This window comes from Dermacentor albipictus, chromosome 1 (assembly GCF_038994185.2).
Source record: "Dermacentor albipictus isolate Rhodes 1998 colony chromosome 1, USDA_Dalb.pri_finalv2, whole genome shotgun sequence".
Taxonomy (NCBI): Eukaryota; Metazoa; Arthropoda; class Arachnida; order Ixodida; family Ixodidae; genus Dermacentor; species Dermacentor albipictus.
The window spans coordinates 434,431,078-434,453,226 of record NC_091821.1 but is presented as its reverse complement, the minus strand read 5'-3'; the positions used below and the strand labels follow the sequence as shown (position 1 = coordinate 434,453,226).

Below are 22,149 nucleotides of genomic sequence, written 5' to 3'. Positions count from 1 at the left end.
TCAGCTTTCACCACAAAAAACCAAATAATACCAACTTTACAAAAAGAGCGCTCTTTCAAAATAAAAACACTGCTAATTCCCCGCGGAAATTGTAGGATATCACAAGTGCCATTACTGTAACATCGCCAAATTCGCCTCCCTCTTGTGTGCATGTTCCTGTCCTAATTCACCGTAACAATATGAATAATCAGACCAGCACAGCTATGAAATGGGTTTCAAGATGGTTGAACTGTCAACCACTAAATTTCAACTTTCATCACATTGACATTTAACTTTTTCTATACCATGGGAAAAATAGGTGTTTTTTGTAGGTTACACCAGATTACTTTTCCTGCAGGAACTACTGCACTCAATATTTTATGTAATACATAAACAAAAAGCAGAATGAATGCATTTTTCATGCATAAAAGTTTTATTAATGAGACTTATGTCATAAAGAAGATATAAATTGCCAGAATCAAGATTAAACGAGAAGTAAAGGGTTTAACCGAGGGGACAGATTTTTCTTAGTCATATCATAAGAAGCCAACAAACACTGACACCATCGACAACATAGGGGAAATTACTTGTGCTTAATAAATGAAATAAATAATAAATTAATGGAAGTGAAAGTGGATGAAAAAACAACTTGCTGCAAGGGGAGAACGATCCCACAACTTTCGCATTACGCATGTTAACCTCCTTTCTTCTAGTTTATTACATAACAAGGTTCTCGAATCTGGCAACATTGACGCCTTCAGGTAGCATGTATTGACCAGTTGCCTTCACTCAAAAAGGTCACGTTCTCATGATGCCTGTGGCAGAAAGGATGTTCCACATCCGCCGCCAAGGTTTGTGAGTGGTGGCACTGGCTAACACTCCCAGTGTTCTACTAGGAAAACATAAATACCCAAGAAAGTGGATGGAGAAATGGCGGCGCGGTAGCTCAATTGGTAGAGCATCGCTGGTGTAATGCGAAGGTTGTGGGATCGTTCCTCACCTGCGGCAAGTTGTTTCTTCATCCACTTTCATTTCCATTAATTTATTGTTTCTTTATTTCATTTATTAAGCACAGGTAGCCTCCCCTATGTTGTCCTTGGTGTCAGTGTTTGTTGGCTTCTTATGATATGACAGAATTATGATTGTGGGATAAAACTGAACGAAGTTTGTAAAGACATGCTTGTGTTTACTAATAAAAAAATATGTTACAAAAATCATGCGATATACAAAATTAATTGCTGTCGAGAACTATCTCCAAAAAAATATGTATAATTTTTTCATTAAACAGGTCTTCCACTACAAAAATTTAACTGAAAGCATTACAGTTGGGCATGCCATGTGGCAAAGCAGTTGCTCGATGTAAAACATAGTGGAATGTTGCACATCTTGCAGTAAACTCGTTTTCTGCTTGGTTTTTCTCTCGTTGTAGCAGTACTTGCAGTTTCTATAAGTCTCCATCTCGGCAGGCTCTCAAGCGATCCAATTGACAACAAAGATGGGCCGAAGCAAAAAGTGCAACTAATCAGGCTGTGGCCGCCAATGTTCCCGGCTGGTTTGCATCTTCGTCGCTCACTAAGTCAAAGTGCGACAAAAAGGCAACATTCTCACACTTGATGCATCGATAAAATCAGCCGCAGATGCAGTGGAATCGCAGGATCTGCTATCTTTCGAAGTGTGTGCCGCTTCCGGTGGTGGCCATTTTCGCTTTCTACTTTGACGATTGCAAAACTTTGGAGTATGTTTAAAAATCCCCGCCAAGTAAGGAAAAAGCGAACTGCTTAGAAAAGAAAAATGTGGTCCTCCTCCTTCTCTTCTGACAGATGCAGTGTATCCGTGAGCAGCGCGGAAGGTCTCGAAAGCGATGTTTCAAACCATCCATAGCGTACTAAGGATGCCCAAAGGGTGATATAGGGAAAGAATTAAAAGACCTATGATTTACCTATCATGACCATATATTCATGGATTTCACTCACTATCTGTAATTTATGGGGTGCTTCAGTACTTTGTTTGACCTTACATAAATAAAATTTAAGTGTAGTTTAAGAACACTGGGCTATTGTCTTAGACATTCTGAAAAAGAGAGTAACATGAATTGCTCTTTTATAGTGGCGGCTGTTGTAGGTTCTTTGCAATGACATTCATGGTTGCTTTAATGTAACATGAAATTATGTTCATAAGAATTCGACATTAAGATACTTTTTTTCTATGAGTGAATTCTTGATTGTGCCTAGCATTTCTATGAAGTGGTGCTAGCAGTTGGCTTCTTTATTGCGTAAATAGACCTGCTACAAACCTTTTTCACAGTGAGAGCTTCCTAGGCGTCACCATGCTGCCCTAGAGACTGCTGTTAAACTACGTTGCAGCTGCGTTTGTGCCTTGTTGGTCTCATTATGTTAAAAAATAACTGCAAAAGTGGCAGCATGTGTGTTTCGTACTCGTGTGCAGCAGTCGGGAGAGGAGGTGCTTTCACCCGTCACGGTAGCACAGTGCCTATGGCATTGCGCTGCTTAGCTCAAGGTCGGAAGTTTGATATTAGCCACGGTGACTGCATTTCCATGGGGCTGAAATGCAAAAACATCTGTGTACTTAGATTTGCAACTGAAGGATGCCTGGATGGTCAAAATTAAACCACATTCCCCCACTATGCCGTGCCTCATAATCTGATTGTGGTTGCACATAACACCCCACAATTTAATTAATTTAATTTGGAGGTGCTCCTTCCCAATGGCCTACTTGCAAACTGTCAGCTATGTTTTTTGGCGTCCATTTGAGTATACTCAAAGGTTTCTTTTTCTTAACATAATTTTGCAGACATGACAGGACATAGACAAATAAGGCATGGGTGCATAGTACTCGGGAGTAACTGCAAAATGCACACTAAGTAAACCAAGGTGCCTGTGAAGCCAGACCATTTCAATTCAGAGGCTGGTTCTCTAGTCAGCTTGCGGGAGATTGAGCATGTGTGTGTGATAACTGGACCTAATGCTTTGTAAAGCAACCAATGCATTGCAGACTGCAATGTGAAGAGGCTGTCCTAAATGAGCAAAGAAGGCAAAGAGGTCAACTGCCACAGGGGGCACAGGGCAAGAGACGGGGAAAACTAAAAAGCACAAGTGATGATTCTTCGTAACAGCAGTAAATGTGATGCTCCAGGTGAAAGGTTACACATCTCAGAACTAGGAATTTACATCATGCAAGCATGTGGAGTACTAATAGCAAATAATAACAGTTCAAGTCCCCACAAATTTTTAAATGTGTCGTCTTGAAGCCCATTGTCAGGCATCAGTCATGCTGCTGCATGCTACACTGCAAGTCACCACTTCAGATTCTTTGCATAGTGTTTTTGAGCATGCATACTTGCCAGTCATTGACTGCTGTTGATGTTGAATAGCTTTTGTGTAATGTTGTGTCTATATCAAGATGTGAAATAACTTTCTTCAAGGGTAGTTTCCAACTTTGTTCAGCAGTGGTGCTTTTCTTTCTTTTCCTTTCTTTTTTTTGTGTCTTCAAGAAGGATCACAATTATCTCAAAAGCTTTGTATGACATATCTGTGACACTAGTATAAGCATTGGGTGTGCGAGATATAGGAGGACATAATCATGACTTCAGGAATACCAACAATATTTCAGACAAGATTCAATATATTCATTCCAAATATTTTACTTGTTTCTTTTGCTGCTTTTTTATGAGACCTAGGAGACATTAAAAAAAATATTTTCAGCTCTAATTGTTGACTGAATTTTTCTTCGATAGAGGTTAGATACTCGGATCAATTAGTATGTGTTGATGTTGAGCAGTGCTTCCACAATAGTCGCGTTTAGTGAGTCTTCAGCATTGCATAACCTTTTGTTAGTCTCCCTCTCAGTGACACCTCTCAGGGGTGGGTGGTTGTTCATGGGTGGGGCAGGCTCTGTAGATGCAAACAAATCTATTGCGTAGGAGTGGTGCATTATGAAAATGGGCCCAGGAATCTTGGCTGTTGCCTCTGCCCCTTGAAGCTGTTCTGTAATGGCCACAATTGTTTTTTTTCTGGGAGTGGGGTTCTTACTCACCATGGCCTCCACCTGCTGGAGAAACCATATGAATGGCATCTGACTGCTGGCAGTGCTTGTCTTTGTCACATATGATGATTGGCCATGAACGTTTGTCCAACCCTGAAAGCAAAAAAATTTTGCGACAATCTAGAAGGTGGTGATCTCCATTTCTTTGTCGTCGGAGTGTCATGCAGCTAGGACAACATATGGCTTCACCTCCCTGTCAGACCGAAAGCTGCCACCCCGAAATGAGTGTGCTAGATAGGTGACAGAGGAGTTGGTGGGGACGAAGTTATACCTTTATTGACGAGACATATAAATACTGGAAGGATATGTTTATTTTTTATCTAAATGTGCAAAATACACCAAGAATAGGCACATTGAACAAAAATTAAAATATTCAGGGGAACTTTTTTTCAGTATTAGGGGGCCATGCCAAGCAGAACCCTGGAAGCAGGCTTCACCCCAATCCACCTATGGCTTCATTTGGAACTTGTAGAGACAGTTCTTGTTGGATGTGAAACATAGGTGCACATTGCATCTGCTTTGCATTACCTGTGTGATTCCACTGCAGCCAGGGATCTTGCATTGATCTGTCTTCTCTGATTGTGTTTCAAAAGAATGCAAATTGTGTGCCAAACTTCGTGTTCCTTGTCCTGTGTTGGTTCACTAATCCAGCAGATCATGCTTGCTGTCTATCATTTAGTGTTGGCCGAAAGCATTTATCGAGAAACTCTCTGCTTAATAGTGAAACTTGGGAAGAAAAATTTTTGTTAGGGTGTGCTGCCTACCATAATGTGTTAAACCTAGACAGATAGCACGATGTTAATGTCTATGGTGATTCAAAGTCCTGTTCTCAAATACCTCCCATACCCAGTAAACAGAATTTTTTTCCCATGTACTTTTGTCAAACTGATGGGAGAACTATTGATCATCTAAGTGAAGGTGAAATATTGTGCAAGGCAATACTAATTGTTGCTTGTAATGTCAGCATATGCTACTTAAAGCACATTATCTTAGTTCACCTGCTGCTTTAAAAGCCTGTGATGCAGTAGTTCACAGGAATGATGCCTTGCTGGAAAGCTGTCCCAAGGTAGAGTTCGTTAAGCTTTTACAGGGAAGACAAATGAATAAGTGTCACCCAATTCTGTGCAGCATTGTGGGTCCCAACACATCATCCGACTGGGCCATTGAAGGCCGACGCCTGGTGCCGCTGATGCCTCGGCTAGTGCCACAGACAGCCTTCAGTGCACTGGCCAACAACGTGGCCAACAGCTTGGCAAATGCTCAGGCATCCAAGAGTGCCGCTGCTGCTCCCACTGCTGCTCCCGCTGCTTCCGGTGTCACTGCTTCCCTTGAAAAGGAGTTGCTTCACAGTGAGTGCCGGCCGTGGGGCAAAGCACGTGGGGCCTGAAATTCTGGGCAGCTGTTTGGCTAGCAGATAACTAATTCACCACATATAATCTTAAACACTAATCTTATCAATAATCAATAATCTACAATAACCATCAATAATCAACAACAATCTTATCAGTGCCGGCCAGCCATTGTGAGCTATGTTCGGGGGGGGGGGGGGGAAGGAAATAACATGTGAGGATGCAAAAGGCATTCATAATGCTTGGGCAAGAATTGTTATCTATAATATGATGACAACTCCATAAAGAGTTGTGGGAACCCATGTCATGCTCACTGTGCATGCATGTGTGATGCAACGCAGTCTGCAATCAGACACCTGTGCATGTCATTGCGGGATTACCACCGCGATAAGGCTACGAAAGCAGTCTTGGGGGATGGCAGCCGATATGAATTACAGTAGCCGACTGATGTACAGGACCTGGAGGGGACCGAAAAATAGTTTGAAAAATCTGTGAGTCGCAAAAATGAACTTTATTTCAGCTAAACTGGACTGAAAAGGTCGTGGATGATCCCTTGTTTGAAATTCCTCCTTTCTGTAACGACACTGGCTTGCATCTGTGCAAGCGTCATGTTCTCGTCATGCACACTAGACAACAATATTAGAGCGTTGACAATGTCTTGCGTTCATGGTTGTGGGCGGCCAGAGGTGTCGTCATCGGAGTCTGAGTCGCTTTGTGCTGGTGCAGTCAGCTGGCATATGATCTTGTTGTCCGTAAGCTCTGCGCGTAACTCTATGTTGTTCTCGATCGCGCCAAACTCGGGAAAAGTAACAGCAGCGGGAAGGTCCATCCCACTGCTGCCAAGGCGGCAATCAGCTGCTTGCTGGTGTCAATGTTTTCAGTGGTGCTGTCTGCCTCTTCAGTCACGGGCTCTTCAGAGTTGCATAATCCAGCATGCCTTAAACAATTTGCAATCGTCGAAGGCTGAACAGCCTTCCAGGCATCCGCTTGCATGCCGTGTGCCAAGAACAGGTTAACGGAGTACGTCTTCCCGTTGTCAAAGCACATAAGTGTGCGGCCAAGTAAACGGGGCCGGTAGTGCACCTTGAGGTTTTTAATGACCCCTTAGTCCGTCGGCTGGAGCACACTTGTATTCAGTGACAAGAATGCAAGACGAACAGCTTGCAGGTTGTTTGCGGCACCATGCGCGCCGTAGTTGTCTACGACTATTACCACTTGCCTCTTCTGGCGCTCGGACATCTGGTTCAGACAGTGGACGTGACCTTCAAACAAGCTTTGTGTAATTCACGCCTTTGTATTGCTGCTGTACTACACAGACTGGTTCTTCGCAACACGGGTTTTCCGCCGTCCCTATCACTAGAAGGGGCAACTTTTCAGTGCCAATTGCATTTGCCCTGACCATGACAGTTACCCTCTCCTTACTATGCTTCCCACCAGCACAAGCCTCATTAGTAAAAGAAAGTGAACAGTCCGGCAACATCTTGAAAAATAGGCCTGTCTCGTCACAATTAAAAATGTCTGCAGGAGCATACTCTGGTAGCAGAGCCTTCAACTTACTCGTCCGGTAGCCCGTGACAGTAGATTGATCCATGGCACCGCTCTCCCCGCAAACTTTCTTGAAAGAGACTCCATGCCTTTTCTTAAACCCACGGATCCACCCATCGGTGCACTTGAAGTCCTGAATGCCCATTTTTAAAGCGAGCATCTCGGCTTTCTGCTTGAGCATGTTGCCCGAAACGGGGAGGTTCTTTGCTAGGACTCCTTTCAACCACAGCTGCAGGGCCTCTTCAAGCTTTGGATGTTGTCCTTTCCGGTCGTTTTTTGTAGTTTTACAGTGCGACTGGTAGACTGCAGACAAGCTCTCTTCTTCGTTTTTCACGTAATCAGACAAGGTCTGTTTAGAGATATTAAACTCCTTCGCGACGTCGACTTGGGTCCATCCTTGCTCGATAAGCCTGATGGTGGCGACCTTCTTGTGCAGCGTCATGGTTGAATATTTTCCACGCTTCTTTGACACATTCGGTGGAGGCAGGTGAAGAGCAGGGGTCATAGCCTCGAAAACATGTCTGCGTTGCGCTTAATGAACGGCCACAATGCACTGAAATAGCGATGATATGTTGTACGGCAGCTAGTGATGGCAGGCGAATATTTCAATTGCACTGTACTGGATAAAAGCCGGCGGATCACTGCTGGACGAAAACATGCGCGACACCACCTACGACACCGAGGCAAAATTAATGATGGTGGTTATCGTGAGCATCACCTGGCATTCATAGGTGGTGTCCAAAACTGGCCGTGCATGACCAGTTTCCGGTTCTCAAAATCGCTTCCCGCGCAGGCCACAGGCAAAAGCATGGCCTTCAAGATCAGCGTTTCTTACAACAGGTGCCACCGTTGCTGCATGTATATGGATGCCTCCTATACTTGCTAATCAAATTATTATGTTCATCCAAGCCACTTCACGTCCGATGTGAAGCTAGTCAGGCGGCTAAAGATTCAAAATGGCATCCTCCCTGACTCATAGCGCTCGTCCATCGCGGCAAATTTTGTCCGGAAAATTTAACTTCTGGCTTTTTTTTACGACTGAAAAATCAGTTGTGAAAATGCGTTAGCTCTATAGGAACCCTGATGGTGCATTTATGAAGTCCGCAATATCTGTCAAATCCAAATTTTGGGAGTCCGAAAAATTCGTCAGCTACTGTATACCTTGTTCTCGTTCGTGAGCTCTGGCTCCTGTTTCACTCTTAAGGGGTAGCAGCATACCCACTACATAGTTCTCTGAAGAATAATCCAAGAACCCACCCCGCCACTTAAGAGTACAGTTAAACCTTAATGTAAGGCTCTTCATTATAATGAAATTCTCACTACAGCAAATTATTTAACTTTTTATAACTTCTTGCCCTTAGAGCACCATTTATTTAAAACCCGGAATAACGAAATGCATTTATATGTGATTTTGTTACTGTGGACTTTTGTTAATTCAACTGGGCTAAATTAGATTTTTCGGTTAATTCGATCGCAACCAAAGGTCCCGGCCAGTGCCTATGCATTTCGATACGCCCAAGCTTTTGTTATATTGCTATGATTTTTGGGCCAAAGTGGTGTCAAAGCTGCTGATGCCAGCTTCCGCGTCATTAATTTTTGCGCATTTTGAAAGGCAAGTCCACATATACCATATATACACCATTATAATTCGACCTGTGTTTTACAATTTGAAAATCTTAAGTGGGGGATCGACTTACAATAGAAACCAAAACATAGCACCGAAAAAAAAAAAAGCGAGTCCAACGGGATATCAGGGGAACTACAATGTTGCTGCAATTTTATGTTTGCTCTATGGCCCCAACCGTAGCTTTCCGCTATCCCGCGCGTTTGTTCGCTTTTCGGAAGGGTTTTTCAACATTTTCAAGAGTTTTACAGCGCGCACAGCACTCATGGGGGGTGTCAATAGTTCATGGAAGTACCGCTGTTCCATTTGTGGCGGCACCCTCAGAACAGCGGCATTTCCGAGGAGTATCGACAGTTCAAGGAATAGCAGAAGCCACTCCCGTGTTTCTCTTTTCCTGTAGCTCTTTAGTTTCATGCGTCCGATTTGATGGCTGGCGAAGTGCTACTTCCGTGCTTCCTCAGTTGTCATGAGTGCTCCGAGTCCACTAAACATTCGGCGCTCGTTCACAGCAGCACTGAAAAGGGCTGCCATCCTTTACGCTGAAGAAACAAATAACTGTGCAGCGGGCAGCAAGTTTGATGTTTCTTGATGGGTGGTGCGAGAGTGGTGACGGCAGCGAAGCAAAATTTTCACCTGGGACAGCAAGCGAAGAGGTTTCCGCTGGCCGAAGTCGGGACGCTTTCAGGAGCTGAAGGCCAAGCTTGCGGCGTATGTCGCCGAAATGCGTGATCGGTCCCTGCGTGGACCTTCGGCGTGGACTTATGCATGTATGCAAATGCTCTTATGTATGCAAATGCGCGATCTCGCTGGACGATGACATGCTGTGGGACCGTAGCAGCAATGACCATGCCAGCTACTACAGTGAAAACTCGTTAAACCGGAGTTGGCCGGAGCTCGGAAAAAGTATGTACTAAACGGTAGTACTGTTTAACCAAATTCCTTGAGATCACCCACTTACCTGTAGAAAATGAAACACGGAACTCAGAGAGAATGCGATGAAAGGGGAAAAAAGCATGCAGTATTAATTCACTTCGCGCGACAAAAGTATTATTTTTCGTTTGATGCCGCGGCGGCCTAGCACTATGACAGCGGCCTCAAACTTTCTGAAGCTGCGTGCCAGCTTTTCAGCCAGCCCTCTCTTCTCGGCAGACACTCGCATGGCAGATTCCTCGTTTGCCTTACATATTCTCCGTGCACGCGCGCGGTAGTGCTGTAGAAGTCCCGGGACACCTTTTTCATTGCTGGGGGTGTTCTCGTTGCGACGATTGCATCATGAGGCTGACGTAACGTGCAGCTTCTGCCACTGTCGGGCCGGAATCGCCTGTGCTGTCGCCATCCGTGTCATCCTCATCACTGTCACTAGTTGACACTTCGGCAACAACATAGGCAATGATGGCAAAAAGTCGAACCTCATAGCCGACATCTCTTCACAGTCGCAGCGGCGCTGCCGAGCAACTTTGCATTCTAAATGCCACACACACTAGTCAACAGCAGATCCCTGTCACGTGCCAGCGCCGACTAAGTGTCACGTTCGACAGTACGGACGATGCCTAATTTTTCTTCTATGCTGAGCACCCGGCGTGTTTTTTTATCCTAGCTTCAGCATGACGTGAGTCCTCGCTTGCAGGACGCCACAACTCTCGACGCTCTCTATCACAGCACCGAAATGATGTTGATGTAGATGTGGCTTCACGCGCAAACACACAGGAAGCTTGGAGGCCATTGTTCCGATCTCTGAGGCTTGTTGTTCTGCTGGGCTGCCCCATGGAGACGACGCACCGCCGTGTTTGCGCGGCGAAAAGTGGAAACACTACGTGCTAACCGATACGTACGCAATAAGCTGATACGGTTTATGCGGAAACAAAACACATTATGTTCAATGGTCGCTGAGTCAGGGGTTTGACTTCACTACATTTAAAACGAAATTACTGTTTAAGCGGGTGCAGTTTAACGAGGCTTTACTGTAATACATTTTTGTTCTGGAATGCGCCCGCGGGTATGCTCTTATTTTTTTCTTCTGTCACAAGCAATATGGGGGGGGGGGGAGGGGGGTCGACTTACATTCGAGTCGACTTACAATCGTGTAAATACGGTAAGGAACTACTGATACAATGACCAATTTTGATACAATGACCACGGAAGTGCTTTCTCCGCAGGAATGGCTGTACACAATCATGTTTCGTTTCTTAAAGTGATCCAGCCACACGTTCGAGTCCTGAAAGTCGTCGATGCCCAGACGCAATGCCACAAGGTCCGCCTTTTCTTTTAAAATGGCGCCGTCAACGTTAATCATAGAGCTCCGTGCTTGATGCAGCCACTTGACGAGAACTTTTTCTAACTTCTCATGCTGTCCTTCGTTTGCCGCTTTCCGCTTGAGCCTGAACTTGTTGGCATTCTGCAATATCACCGCTTTGTTTGCCAGGCTCGTCTTAAGCAAAGATTCGAGTATCTTAAGGTCCCGGGTAATGCTGGCTTTCGTGGCTCCATGCTGCTTTTCCTCTTCCTCGATAACATTCAGCTTATCGCCGAGCGATAGAACTGTCTGCTTTCGGGACATCGTGTGTCGCGTTGCTCCACAAGACTCAAAACCTCCGCTGAACGCTGGTCGCTAGGATTACGACGAAGAACACATGCAATAAACCTAGACCTCTCCGCACTACTTTGTCAGCGATCTGCTGCTGGGAAACTGGAAGGAGATAAACGCTTCCCCAAAGCGACGAGAGGCGACGCCACCGAGAAGAGAGGAAGAAAGTGATTGTGGAGAAGAAAAGGCGCTATTTCAGCACAGCAAGCATCGCGAGTGGCTTCTGGTGGGGGAGGGAGAAATGAACGATGAGACGAGACAAGGAAGAAAGCTGTGCCAGAGCGAACCAGTCGAGCGGTGTCAAGCACTCTGCATGAGGAGAGACAGGGCGAGGAAAGAGACCCACAGCACTTTTCTTTTGTCCACCGTTCCGTCCTGCGCTTCGCGAGTGGGGTCATAACGCAGTTCAAGCGTAAAATTGCATCAGATAACCAGGGTTTTTAATGCATTGTTTCTATGGGGACTTCGCCGAGCCTGTGCTAATCTGTCATAAAACCCGGGTCATCACAAAAACGGGGGATGTATAACCGGGGTTCCACTGAAATTTATTTTCAGAATCTGAATGCAAAATAAAAATTTCAGAAAATAAATATTTTCAGAAATACAAATTTCAATTGCAAAATAAAAATTTCAGAAAATAAAAATTTTCAGAAATAAAAATTTTAGAAATAAAAATTTTCAGAATCTGAATGCAAAATAAAAATTCACCGCTACATTAAAAAAAAGCGGCAAATTTTACATGTTTTCTTAGAATTATCTTGAGAGAAATCATCTGAATTTCTATTGGGGCTGGTACTGCCACAACATCAAACAATAAATGCACATTCTAAGCATTTGTAGGCAAAAGGCAGCATCGAGCACCTTGAAGCTTCTAATAAAGCCGGTGCTCAGATGTTTACGCAATAGACCGTGGAGTGTTGGAAGGTAAACCAGTGGAAGCTTTCCTTAAAACATAGCCGTGCCTTTTGTCTCACAGTTACTGGAAATGGTCCCAGCACAGCCATGCCATCATGTTCGGGGCTCAACGGTCCAACGACGTCACCTCGACCACTGCAGGCCACTGCAGTTGTGTCTCCCAGCGCAGCGTGGATGCCACCAACCACCACTGGTACGATGGCAAAAGCACCGAGCCCAGCTGGTGTGAAGACAGAGCCTCTGCCGAGTGAGTACTGTGCTCTTGGGGCTCCCAGCGTCAGCCTCGGTAACACCACGTGGCAGATTCTGCAGCTGTTGAGCTCAATCTATTTTGTGCGTGCAACATCTCTTAACAGTTGCCTTTTTCCTGCAAGTTCCCACTGCTTTACCTGTCTGCTCTCTACCACCACCTTTTGCTAACTTTGTGGTCTAGTTATTTTTGCAGTGTTACGTTTTAGTGTTGTTTGTTAGTTGCTAGCATTGTTTGGTTGCTAATATGAGCAGTGAGAGAAGTCTCTCTAGACTTGGTAGCATCGCCTGCTTTACAGTCGACGACCGATAATTCGGACTCCACGGGGAAGGTAAAATAAGTCCGAACTATCCTATGTCTGAAAAAACAAATATATCAGAAAAATAAAATTTTATTTACGTTTTAAGGGCCCTGTGCAAGAAACAGGGGTCGATTCATTGCTTCACGCACTTTCGCTTACGTACAACCAAGTACCTTATTTACTCGCATAATGATCGCACTCTTGTAATGATCGCACCCCTGAATTTTGTTGTCAGAATTCGCTCTTTTTTCTTTCCTGTGTAATGATCGCCTCCCGAACTTGCCGCAGTGGTATGTCGTGTGCCAAGTCTAGCTAATGATGATCGTGCTTACCATCTGTCGAATGCTGTCGAATGCTATACGAATGACACTTCAAGACATACACGAAAAAAAAAAGCTACAACAAAACTTGCCTTAGTTTTAGTATTTGTGGGCTTTATAATAGTTGTGGTCAACAACAAAAAAGGCGCCTTTCGATTCTTCTCATTTGCACTCATGGGCACGCAACAAATTGCAAGCGGCGACGATAGTAGCCACGTTTACACTGATACATTAGAAGTTTACCATATTCATACGCCGACGCTTGTAACACAGCTAAGATATTCGCCCACCCTTAGTGGAAATGTGCCATATTAAAATAGTAGTGAAGACAAATGCTGCAGTTTCCGCAGCATGCCTGCCATGTGTTCCTATGTCACTGGCAGCTAAGCGTGCCCATCTCTGTTTCTGTCCCCTCAAAGTAGACATCGCCATGTTGTTGTCGCAAACTTGCCGATATTACCGACATTATTCATTACTGATAAGGAAGAAACTGTTTCAATGCACGTAATGTACTCACAAGAAGAAAAAAAATCGTATTCGGCCCGTTCAGCTTGCTCTGCCAGCTGCCATTTTTGTTTTGATGTCCCACACTGTTACAGCAGCAGCTGCCTGTACTTGTTATCATCCTGCAGCAAATGTGGGAAAATTTTTGTTTTGTTTCTTTTTGCAGAAAATTTAAGATGTGTAATGATCGCACCCCTGGATTTGCACCAATTTCTTTTCCAAAAAAGTATGATCAATATGCAAGTAAGCACAATATAGCTGTATTTCTGCCACCTTTGTGCTGTCGCTGTGCACCGATGTAAGGACTGCAAAGGCTCGCGTCAGATTCGCATGTGAACGCTCCGGGAGCACACAGCACAGCATCATCACAGTCGCTGTTTGACGGTGGGAGAACTTGCTGAACTATTTCGTCATCATTCAGTTCGGCATGCGACAACACCATGCTGTTGATGTCTGCAAAATATTCAAATGTAACAGCAGCAGAAATCGGCACACCGCAGCCTATCAGGTCATCAGTGATGTCCGTATTTGAGCTCGTTGTAGTAAGTGGCAGACCAGGCTCATAGGTTGCGGAGTCGGGCTCATTGAGACTGCAAGGGCACTGTTGGTGTCATTTGACACAGCCTGCTGATAAGTTCACTAGAAAGACTTCTTGGAGTCAGCAGGGTACTGTCTGGAACGCAAACTAAACAAAGAAGCGTAGAGTGGTAGGACGCTGTCCGAAAGGCAAACTCGCCAAACAGGATGGCAAGAGCAGGCCATACATAGGGTTACCGGGATTGGATGTGGTGACCGCAGTGTTGATGCAACCTATGATTCAGACAAAGCCTCCAAGGTCGGCATTTGCAGTTAGGTCTCTGAGGCGTAATGCTGTGACCAAGGCAGAGCCTCAGGAATTACCGTCTAGTATGTAATCTCCGAGGCCATACTTGTTGTCTCGTCTCTCTGAGGCCATACTTAGTCTTGTCAAAGTTGCCAGAGCAGATAATGGCGACAGAGTTGACGTATGCTACAGCCACGGACAGAGTCCAGATAATCATCTGTAGAGCTGGCGGCTGTCCAAAATATCAGTCGTCATTACACATTAAGTCCATAGAGCCACCGACGATATCGCAAAGCTGTCCAAATTACTGAGCATGTCCGGATTATTGGTGTCCGGTTTATCGGTCAGCGACTGTATATGGAATGGACTATACACCATCTGTTGATGGACTGGAAGTAATAAGCCTTTTAAGTTTACCCACTCTCAAGACTATTTTGTTGGTTGAAATCAGGGATAGGAGTGACCACACTTTCGGTAAAGCTCCTGCTATAGTAAGCTCTGAGGGAGCATTTTGCTTGGTTCTGACAGGATTACTATATGATGGGGTTCTTCTGTGCTTCATTATTTTGCAGCAGTCCCAGATGTTTCTCAAGCAGATGAGGACAACGCCACGCGCAAGAGGAAGCGCTCCCTCAGCTTAGACTCCCTGCCATCGCCACTAGCTGGCAACGCAACTGCTTTAGTGGCTGTGACTAAGCCTGCTTCTACCACTGCCCCCGCCACCGCTGTCACTGTGACTACTCCCGTGGCCACCCCTGCTGCGGCTGCTCCTGCACCTGCCCCTATCGCTGCGCCGCTCACACGAGTTACCAGCAACGGTCCTGTTGTGACAAAGGTCGTGGTCCCGACATCACTTCCTGGTGCCACTGCAGCTGCCTCACCAGGCATAATGACGAAAGTAGTTAACCTTCCATCGGTGTCCACCCCACAGCTCAGAGTTCCCATGGCGCCAACGCAAAGGACAACCAGTGTGCCAGCAAGCTCTCAAAAGGTGGGCCATAAGTGTCCCTTTACTTCGGAGCTGGTGCCTCTCATCTCAATGAGGCTCTTCGATTTGTCATCCTGGACTGCCGAGGTAGGGCTTTCAGCCAAACGGAGCGCTGCACACAAAGCGTCTGGGGTAGTTTGGGACGACAAATCCAAGAGACTAGCTGCTTTTCTGGTTACTATTGTTTGCTGTAGTAGTAGTTGCACGCATTGGGCAACTGTCTTGCTGCAGTATCGCAGCAAGAACTCCACAACAAACTCTCTCAGTTATGCAACCTTTGAGAAGAGTAGCCAGCTTGGGAAATGGCTTTCTTCATCTTCATTGTGCTGGTATTATTGCAAAACTAATCAAGCTTTTCTGCTCATGGACAAGAAAGATTGCTTACGGAACTTATGTTATGGCAGAGGGAAGCAATGTACAAGAGCTTTAGGAATTGAATGGGGGGGGGGGGGGAAGCATACATCAATTTGTCGACCCCTGCAGAACACCAGAATTTCATTCTGGAATGTCTGGTTTCTTTAGAAACACATGTGGGAACCTGTGGTGTAGGACTTCAAAGGAAGGTACAGCAAGAACTAAACATAAGGGGATCAGCACTGGTCAAACAACGGGTGTCTCAGCAGGCTGGAGCCAATGTACCGACAAAGGGACTTGTTTTTGTCGTAGCAATGTGTTGGCTCCAACCACGTGTTCAGCCGCTGCTGGTCACCTCGTCTCCATCTTCCTTTGAGCCACTGTACATCTAAAAGTAAAGGGGTTTCACACATAGGTCATCTTTTAAGATTGATGAAGAAACTATGTATAGTGTTGTTTCCGACAAACCTGCCCTGAATGCACTTGGGAGCAGCAGCCTCACATGCTCTCGTTGAGCAGCTGGAGTTGCCAAGGTTCAGCACCTTATTCCTCTCCAGCCATGGAGTACTTTTTTTTTTTCAGCTTATAGACAGACAGTCTCCATAGGGAATTCCATGAGACCATGATGCATGATGCCACCATCACGTATGCGTGACAACAAATGCGTGATGCCATCATTGTGGGGTATTCTCCCCTTGTGCTAGAGAGGTTAATTTCTCCCTCCCATGATCAATACCCCACAATCTTGGGGAGGGCAAAATGTGTTTGGCTATCTCTGAGGGATGGGGTGTCTTTTATTTATTCATTTATTTATTCAAAATACCCCCAAAAGCCTTCATTAAGAGGGTATCACATGGGGGATCACAGGCACTGGTCATAGTTTGTACATACTAAAAACAAGAGAATTTAACAAAATAATAATACAGTGAAACATAGGTAATATACAAGATAATTAGGCCACAATTATTACAGAGAAAACATTAGTACATATTAGGAGAACATAAGGCAACTGCAATTTGGTATCATTTGGTATCATTTGCGATAATTGGTATCAACCACTGAGTGTATATTCTTAGCCTGTGATACTTACCTTTCTCTTCCCAGTTATTGAGAGAACAATCTCGTAGCGTATAAGCAACACAGAAATGTGCTGCGTAGGTGCTGACCTTGCTCGTGCTTACTCTGCAGGTGATCCTGGTGTCCACAACAGCAGCACCCAGCTCCATGTCTTCAAACCTGCTGCAGCCCCCTCTGAGTGTGCCTGTGGTGAAGACGGTGTCGGCACCGGGCACGACACCACTCGTGCACCAGGGCAAGGCACCCATGGTCATGGGCCTACAAGCCTCCTCAGCCAGTCATCCCTCCTGCTCTTCAACCGCTGCTTTCACCAGTGTTGCATCTATTGTCAGCGCTCCAGGTGTGTGGCTTATGATTTTCACGATCACAATTGTGCCATAGTGTAGTCTACAATTGTGCAGTCTATTGCAAAAGAAAGTAAGCCACTGGGAGCATGAGCCTGGAGCCAACTTCTTGACCAGGGGACTTGACATCATCAATGCAGAGTAGAATCTCCATGTTGAAATGTTTGCTCCAGGATTAGATTTCGCTTGTTTGGCCACTCTTACTCAATTGGAGCATCTGTATTGCTGCTACCACTTCGTCTTCTTTAGATTAGTTCCCCTTCTTCAACTTTGCACCAAAACCACCATGCCAGTACGTGAGAGTGCTATGATGAAGTTGAAAGTACTGTCGAACACACTTATAACAATATTCAAGTGCCACAAAAATTGTGTTGTTATAACCAACAATTGTTATAACTGGGCTGCATGAAAAAAATCGTAACAGGGGGATCAGAGCTGTTTTGAGAAAAGTACAAAGCAGGGAGGCCAGTGCCTCTCCCCACCACCTTCCTCCATCTGGCTGCTGATTTTGTTCACTCGTTTAATTGTCTATCTCTGCTTCCTACATACTCCGATCGCGTGTAACAAGCTGCGGCTGTCTGCATTCAAGAACGGCACTGCTATAACAACTAGTACACAGAGAGGTCACAGGCGGCAAGCGACATGTGAGCTCCGATGATGCATCGCTTTGGTGGCCCCAAAAGGGGGCCTTTTAAAAAATGTGAAAAGGTTTTCGTGGCAGCCTGTCAGCTGCATTGGTTACGGAAGGGCCATCATCTACTTCCATGTCGTCGTGGACAACGTGGAAGTGCCAAAAGCTATGGAAGCAGGAAACACGTCATGGCCACTGTGTTTTGATGTCTCTATCGGTAGCGACTGCACTCCGTGAAAGGTCCGTGCACCACAAGTTCACTATCTATGGTCCGCATGTACAACATTTCAATGAATCCACATTTGTACCCATCGAAAAATGAACTAACTACTACGCACAAACTATTTGGCATGCAGTAAGCGACTACAGCTTAAGCGGGCAGCCAATACGTTAAGTTCAGTGGCGACAGGCTGGGGGAGTGATTGTGACTATATTTAAACTAAAATTTCTTTTAGGAGGGCACACATTTACAAGGGTTTACTGTACCTAATTTTGTTCCTACGGCTTGAGACCATCAGTGATCGGTCTCAAGATCACACGTATGTTTTAGATTGACGGATGCTGAAACGGTCTTTGGATCTGCGGGCCACCAGCCGGCAACTATAGTGAGCATGCATGCTAAGTTAATGCGTGTGCTTAAGCTCACATGTGGGCAGAAAACTCGAGCTACCTGAATCTGTGTGTGTGTGAAGTGCTTAACACGCGTATCCGATACGACCTGCATGCCTTCCGGTGGCTAATTGACCTGATCTTCGCACATGCTTGCATGCTTTCCTGACATGCTGCTTTTGTTGTTCCTTCTGTCGGCATTGCGTTAACCATTTCGATAGGTCCCGTTGACCTGGATGACCCTTGTACCGATTGAGACTGCGCCGTGGGAACACTGTGCACATCAGCGTACAGACCACGGCCGAGTCTTTTATCGAGTATAGTCGCCGACTTATTTTTCGACTCCAAAAATTCAGACATGCTCGATTATTCAGCCTGCTTCGCGGCACCGCCATTCTCCCCATAGACCATAACGTATAACAAATGCCGAAAATTCAGACACCTTGGAACCTCTCGTCTGATTTTTCAGACACTCCTTGAGCCAACTCGATCGAGAGCACCATGCACTGACTCTGACCGGTGCATGGTTCGACTTGGTGAACGCTATTTTTCTTTTGAACGGAGCCTCCTTGCTGCCCCACAAAGTGGTGCTACTGCAAATCCCCGCGCATCATCATCGTTTCTGCCTGGTTAGATAGAGTGGCTCTGCAGCAGTTTCGGTTTCAGCTTAGTAAGCCATGTCAAGACAATCCAGCAGTTGATTTGTTTCTTTCTTTGTGCACAACGCTGTGAGTAGGTCACGTTTTTCGTTTGTGCCACTGGTGTCGGCGTGACAGCGTGGTGATGTTTGTTTTGAATGCTGTGTCGAGGTTGCGGTGATGCAACGCATCATACGGAAACATTGTGTCAAGTGTCTAGTGGCGCCGACAGTGCCCGAACAGACTGTGCTGGGAAATGCCGGCAAGCGGGTGCTAGTAGGCTCAGGATTTGTCGCCTTCCGATGTGCTCCTTACTGACGCCGAAAATGTTCTGCCGAGACCTGCGCGGTGGTTGCATTGCGATTCCGGGCACCGCCTCATTTGACAGTTTCACAGGTGCTGATACTGCTATACTAACATTCGCAGAACTCGACGACGGCGAGATCATTCGTCAGGTTTCTGCTGTGCCGCCGGACGATGACGCACCATGTGCTACGCTGCTGTCGTATGTGGAGTGTGTACAGGCAGTGACTGTGCTTCCAGCCGCCTATAGTGACCATACGACCCTCTCCGAGATTCAGGCTTATCTGATTGCGCGTAAATGGAACAGCGTGCAACGGCACATTCACGATTTCTTTAAGCCTACTGCTGAGCCCGAATCAGTGCGTGGAAATGAAGGATTTATTTTTTTTCTTCTTAATCTGCTTTTTTTCGGACACCTGTTTATTCGGACTTTTCCACAGTCTCCGTGAGGTCCAAATAAACGGTCGGTGACTGTATACCAAATATTCTAAAAATGCAAGACAGTTGAACCCACTTATAACGAAACTGGTTTTAACAATACATTGGTTATAACAATGAGAAGCTGCAGCCCCATCAACTTTTGTATGTTTTCCATGGTGAAATAACCCACTTACTACAATGCCCCTGAGTGTCCGAGCCGAAAGATAGTGAAATGCGAAATCCTTGAAAAGAAAAAAAGAAAACGAGAAATTCGAGCCTCTGCATGATGGGCCCTTCAACAGCCACCGCGCGTTCATTTTCCAGCCATCTCTGCACGCCTCTCTCCCGTCACCCTTCCACCTCTCCAAACATGAATGGGTTGCGCCCATAGCTCTAAGCCGCCCCACCCTCCGAAAGAGGAATGGAGTGCGCCAACTGTGCTGCTTGCATGTTGCTTGCTGGCTTTTCATTCAGCGCAGTTCTGCTAACAGCTTATTCGCTTGCATTTGTCTTTGTTGGTTGCGTCGAAATTGTCCCTGGCCATGCGGTTTCTCAGCCTCGTTTGACCAACAGTTGGTTTGACTCACCGCCGAAATGGGAGATGGCTGATGCACCCGATGATCATCGGCAGTGAATGACGTTGCCGGTTAAAAGAAAGGGCACGGCTATAGATTTGGAGACTAAGTGCTTCTAAATGATGAGGCGATCGTCGCAAGTGTGCTTGCATCGGATAGAGACAGATGACACGGTAGAGCAAGCTGCCTCAGTGTTGTCCTCACAGGAGGCCCAGCAAATGGTTCAGTCCCTCCGGGGCTTCGTTTTCACGAGGAACCTTCCGCTGCACTACGTAGAGCACCTGGATGCCTTGCAGGAGAATGTTGGCAAGCTTCGCATAAAGCATGCAAGACTGACGGACATAGGGTTTTCTCGTGCAAGCCAGTGAGAAGTACATGGCGAGATACTTGTGACGATCTTGCCTCAGCGTTTCTTCTGGATTGCTCAAGCTGACAGGCTGTTGTGGCAGCCTTCTCGCAATATTGAAAGGGCATCTTTTGGGCCCACCAAAGTGATGCCTCGGCGGTGCTCGCATATCATTTGCCACCCATGACCCCTCTTTGCAGTTGTTATAGCAGTGCCATTCTTTAACGCCGACAGCCATGGCTTGTTAGACGCAGTCAGAGCTCCCAGGAAGCAGCTAAATGAGTGAACACAGTCAGCAGCCTGATGGAGGAAAGTGGTGAGGAGGGGCACAGGCCTCCCCACCATTATAGTTTTCACACATCAGGTCTGTCATCCCCCTATTTTTATTTTTTAATGCGACCTGGTTATAACAATTATCGGTTATAACAATGGAATTTTTATGGCACTTGAATATTGATATAAGTGGGTTCGACTGTAGTAGATAAAGGGTGTCTACCAACTGGGAAAACCAGGAATTCTCAGGGATTTTGAGTAGTCTGGAAAAACTCAGGGAAACTTGGGGAATTGGTGCCTCTATCAGGGAAAATTAGCAGTAATTTTATTGAAAGGGTCGAAAGTCGCGGTAATGCTGGCTCGAATAACAGGCAGGAATCGTAATGAATCGTCTTTGAGGTCCTGTCGTCGGCTGGAGGAGTTGCCAGTGTACTGTCAATGACCTACTTTCCGGATTCTCGATAATTTGGATGGCTTTGCTGCACCCCCACATACCCCATAGAGTCAATGTATCAGAAGGTCTGAAAAGCCACCACCATTTTGATTACCTCGCTGCCTCGAACCGGCGCTCTCGCACGCAGATCCACTGGCAGCCGTAGCCACCACTGTGGCAACGCTAGGCCTAGCTGCTTCAGCGTTCGCTATGAAGCTTCATGCCGTTGGGTGCCATGTTTCTTAATGAAAGAATTCGCCGCTGTCGGCAGTGGCACACTCCGCCGTTGTGGTCCTCGCAATTGGCTTAGAAGCTTGGAAAGCACAGTGCGTTGCATAATACTGGTTCCCGAAAGTCAGCTTCGCCTCCGTACAAAAATGTAACTTCGTGAAGCATATGCAAAAGTATTGCAGTGAAGCATGACAATCGTGGAAGGGGCCTATTGCTACGGGACACAGTATGTATTCCTTAATTATACGCACCTGCACCCGGTATTTCCTGTCACAGTACGAGCACCGATATGCCTAATAAGTGTACCGACAGGCCTTCAGGGCATTTTTGAATGTGCCTGTGGCAGTTTGAGCTTTTAAGGGCAGTAAATGACATGCATTTATTTTTTCCAACTCCAATTCCAATTTCAACACCAACCAGACATGTCCTCAGCAATGAAAGCTTCTTAAGAGGTTCCTTCCACTTCAGCACTGTGGAAAGATTTTGATAAGCTCATCAACCAGCACCAATTTTCACTGCCACAAGCACAGGTTGAGAGATAGGTGCATGGTAAAGTTTTTGAGCCAAATAGAAGGTCTATATGAGCAGTGGTGTAAGCATTGTGCCAATGTTGGCTCGGCTTGCAAAGAGATACGTACTAGTAACAGACACCAGTGTGTCAGTGAGCAGCT

General features: G+C 45.8%; 1 protein-coding gene and 1 pseudogene across 4 annotated transcripts in view; one reads left to right on the top strand and one right to left on the bottom strand.

The window, feature by feature from the left end:
* Nucleotides 1-22,149, top strand: part of LOC135908215 (pneumococcal serine-rich repeat protein-like) — a 107,470-nt gene that overhangs the window by 24,878 nt on the left and 60,443 nt on the right. For 3 of the 4 annotated variants that reach the window (XM_065439991.1, XM_065439984.1, XM_065439971.1), the window contains exons 5-8: nt 5,170-5,390; nt 12,120-12,305; nt 14,829-15,247; nt 16,787-17,015. In XM_065439991.1, coding sequence (XP_065296063.1) covers nt 5,170-5,390; nt 12,120-12,305; nt 14,829-15,247; nt 16,787-17,015 — 1,055 coding nt within the window. The remainder of the gene's footprint in view (nt 1-5,169; nt 5,391-12,119; nt 12,306-14,828; nt 15,248-16,786; nt 17,016-22,149) is intronic. The other variant, XM_065439977.2, reaches the window with a different exon arrangement.
* On the bottom strand, nt 5,911-7,080 carry LOC139054995 (tigger transposable element-derived protein 4-like; annotated as a pseudogene).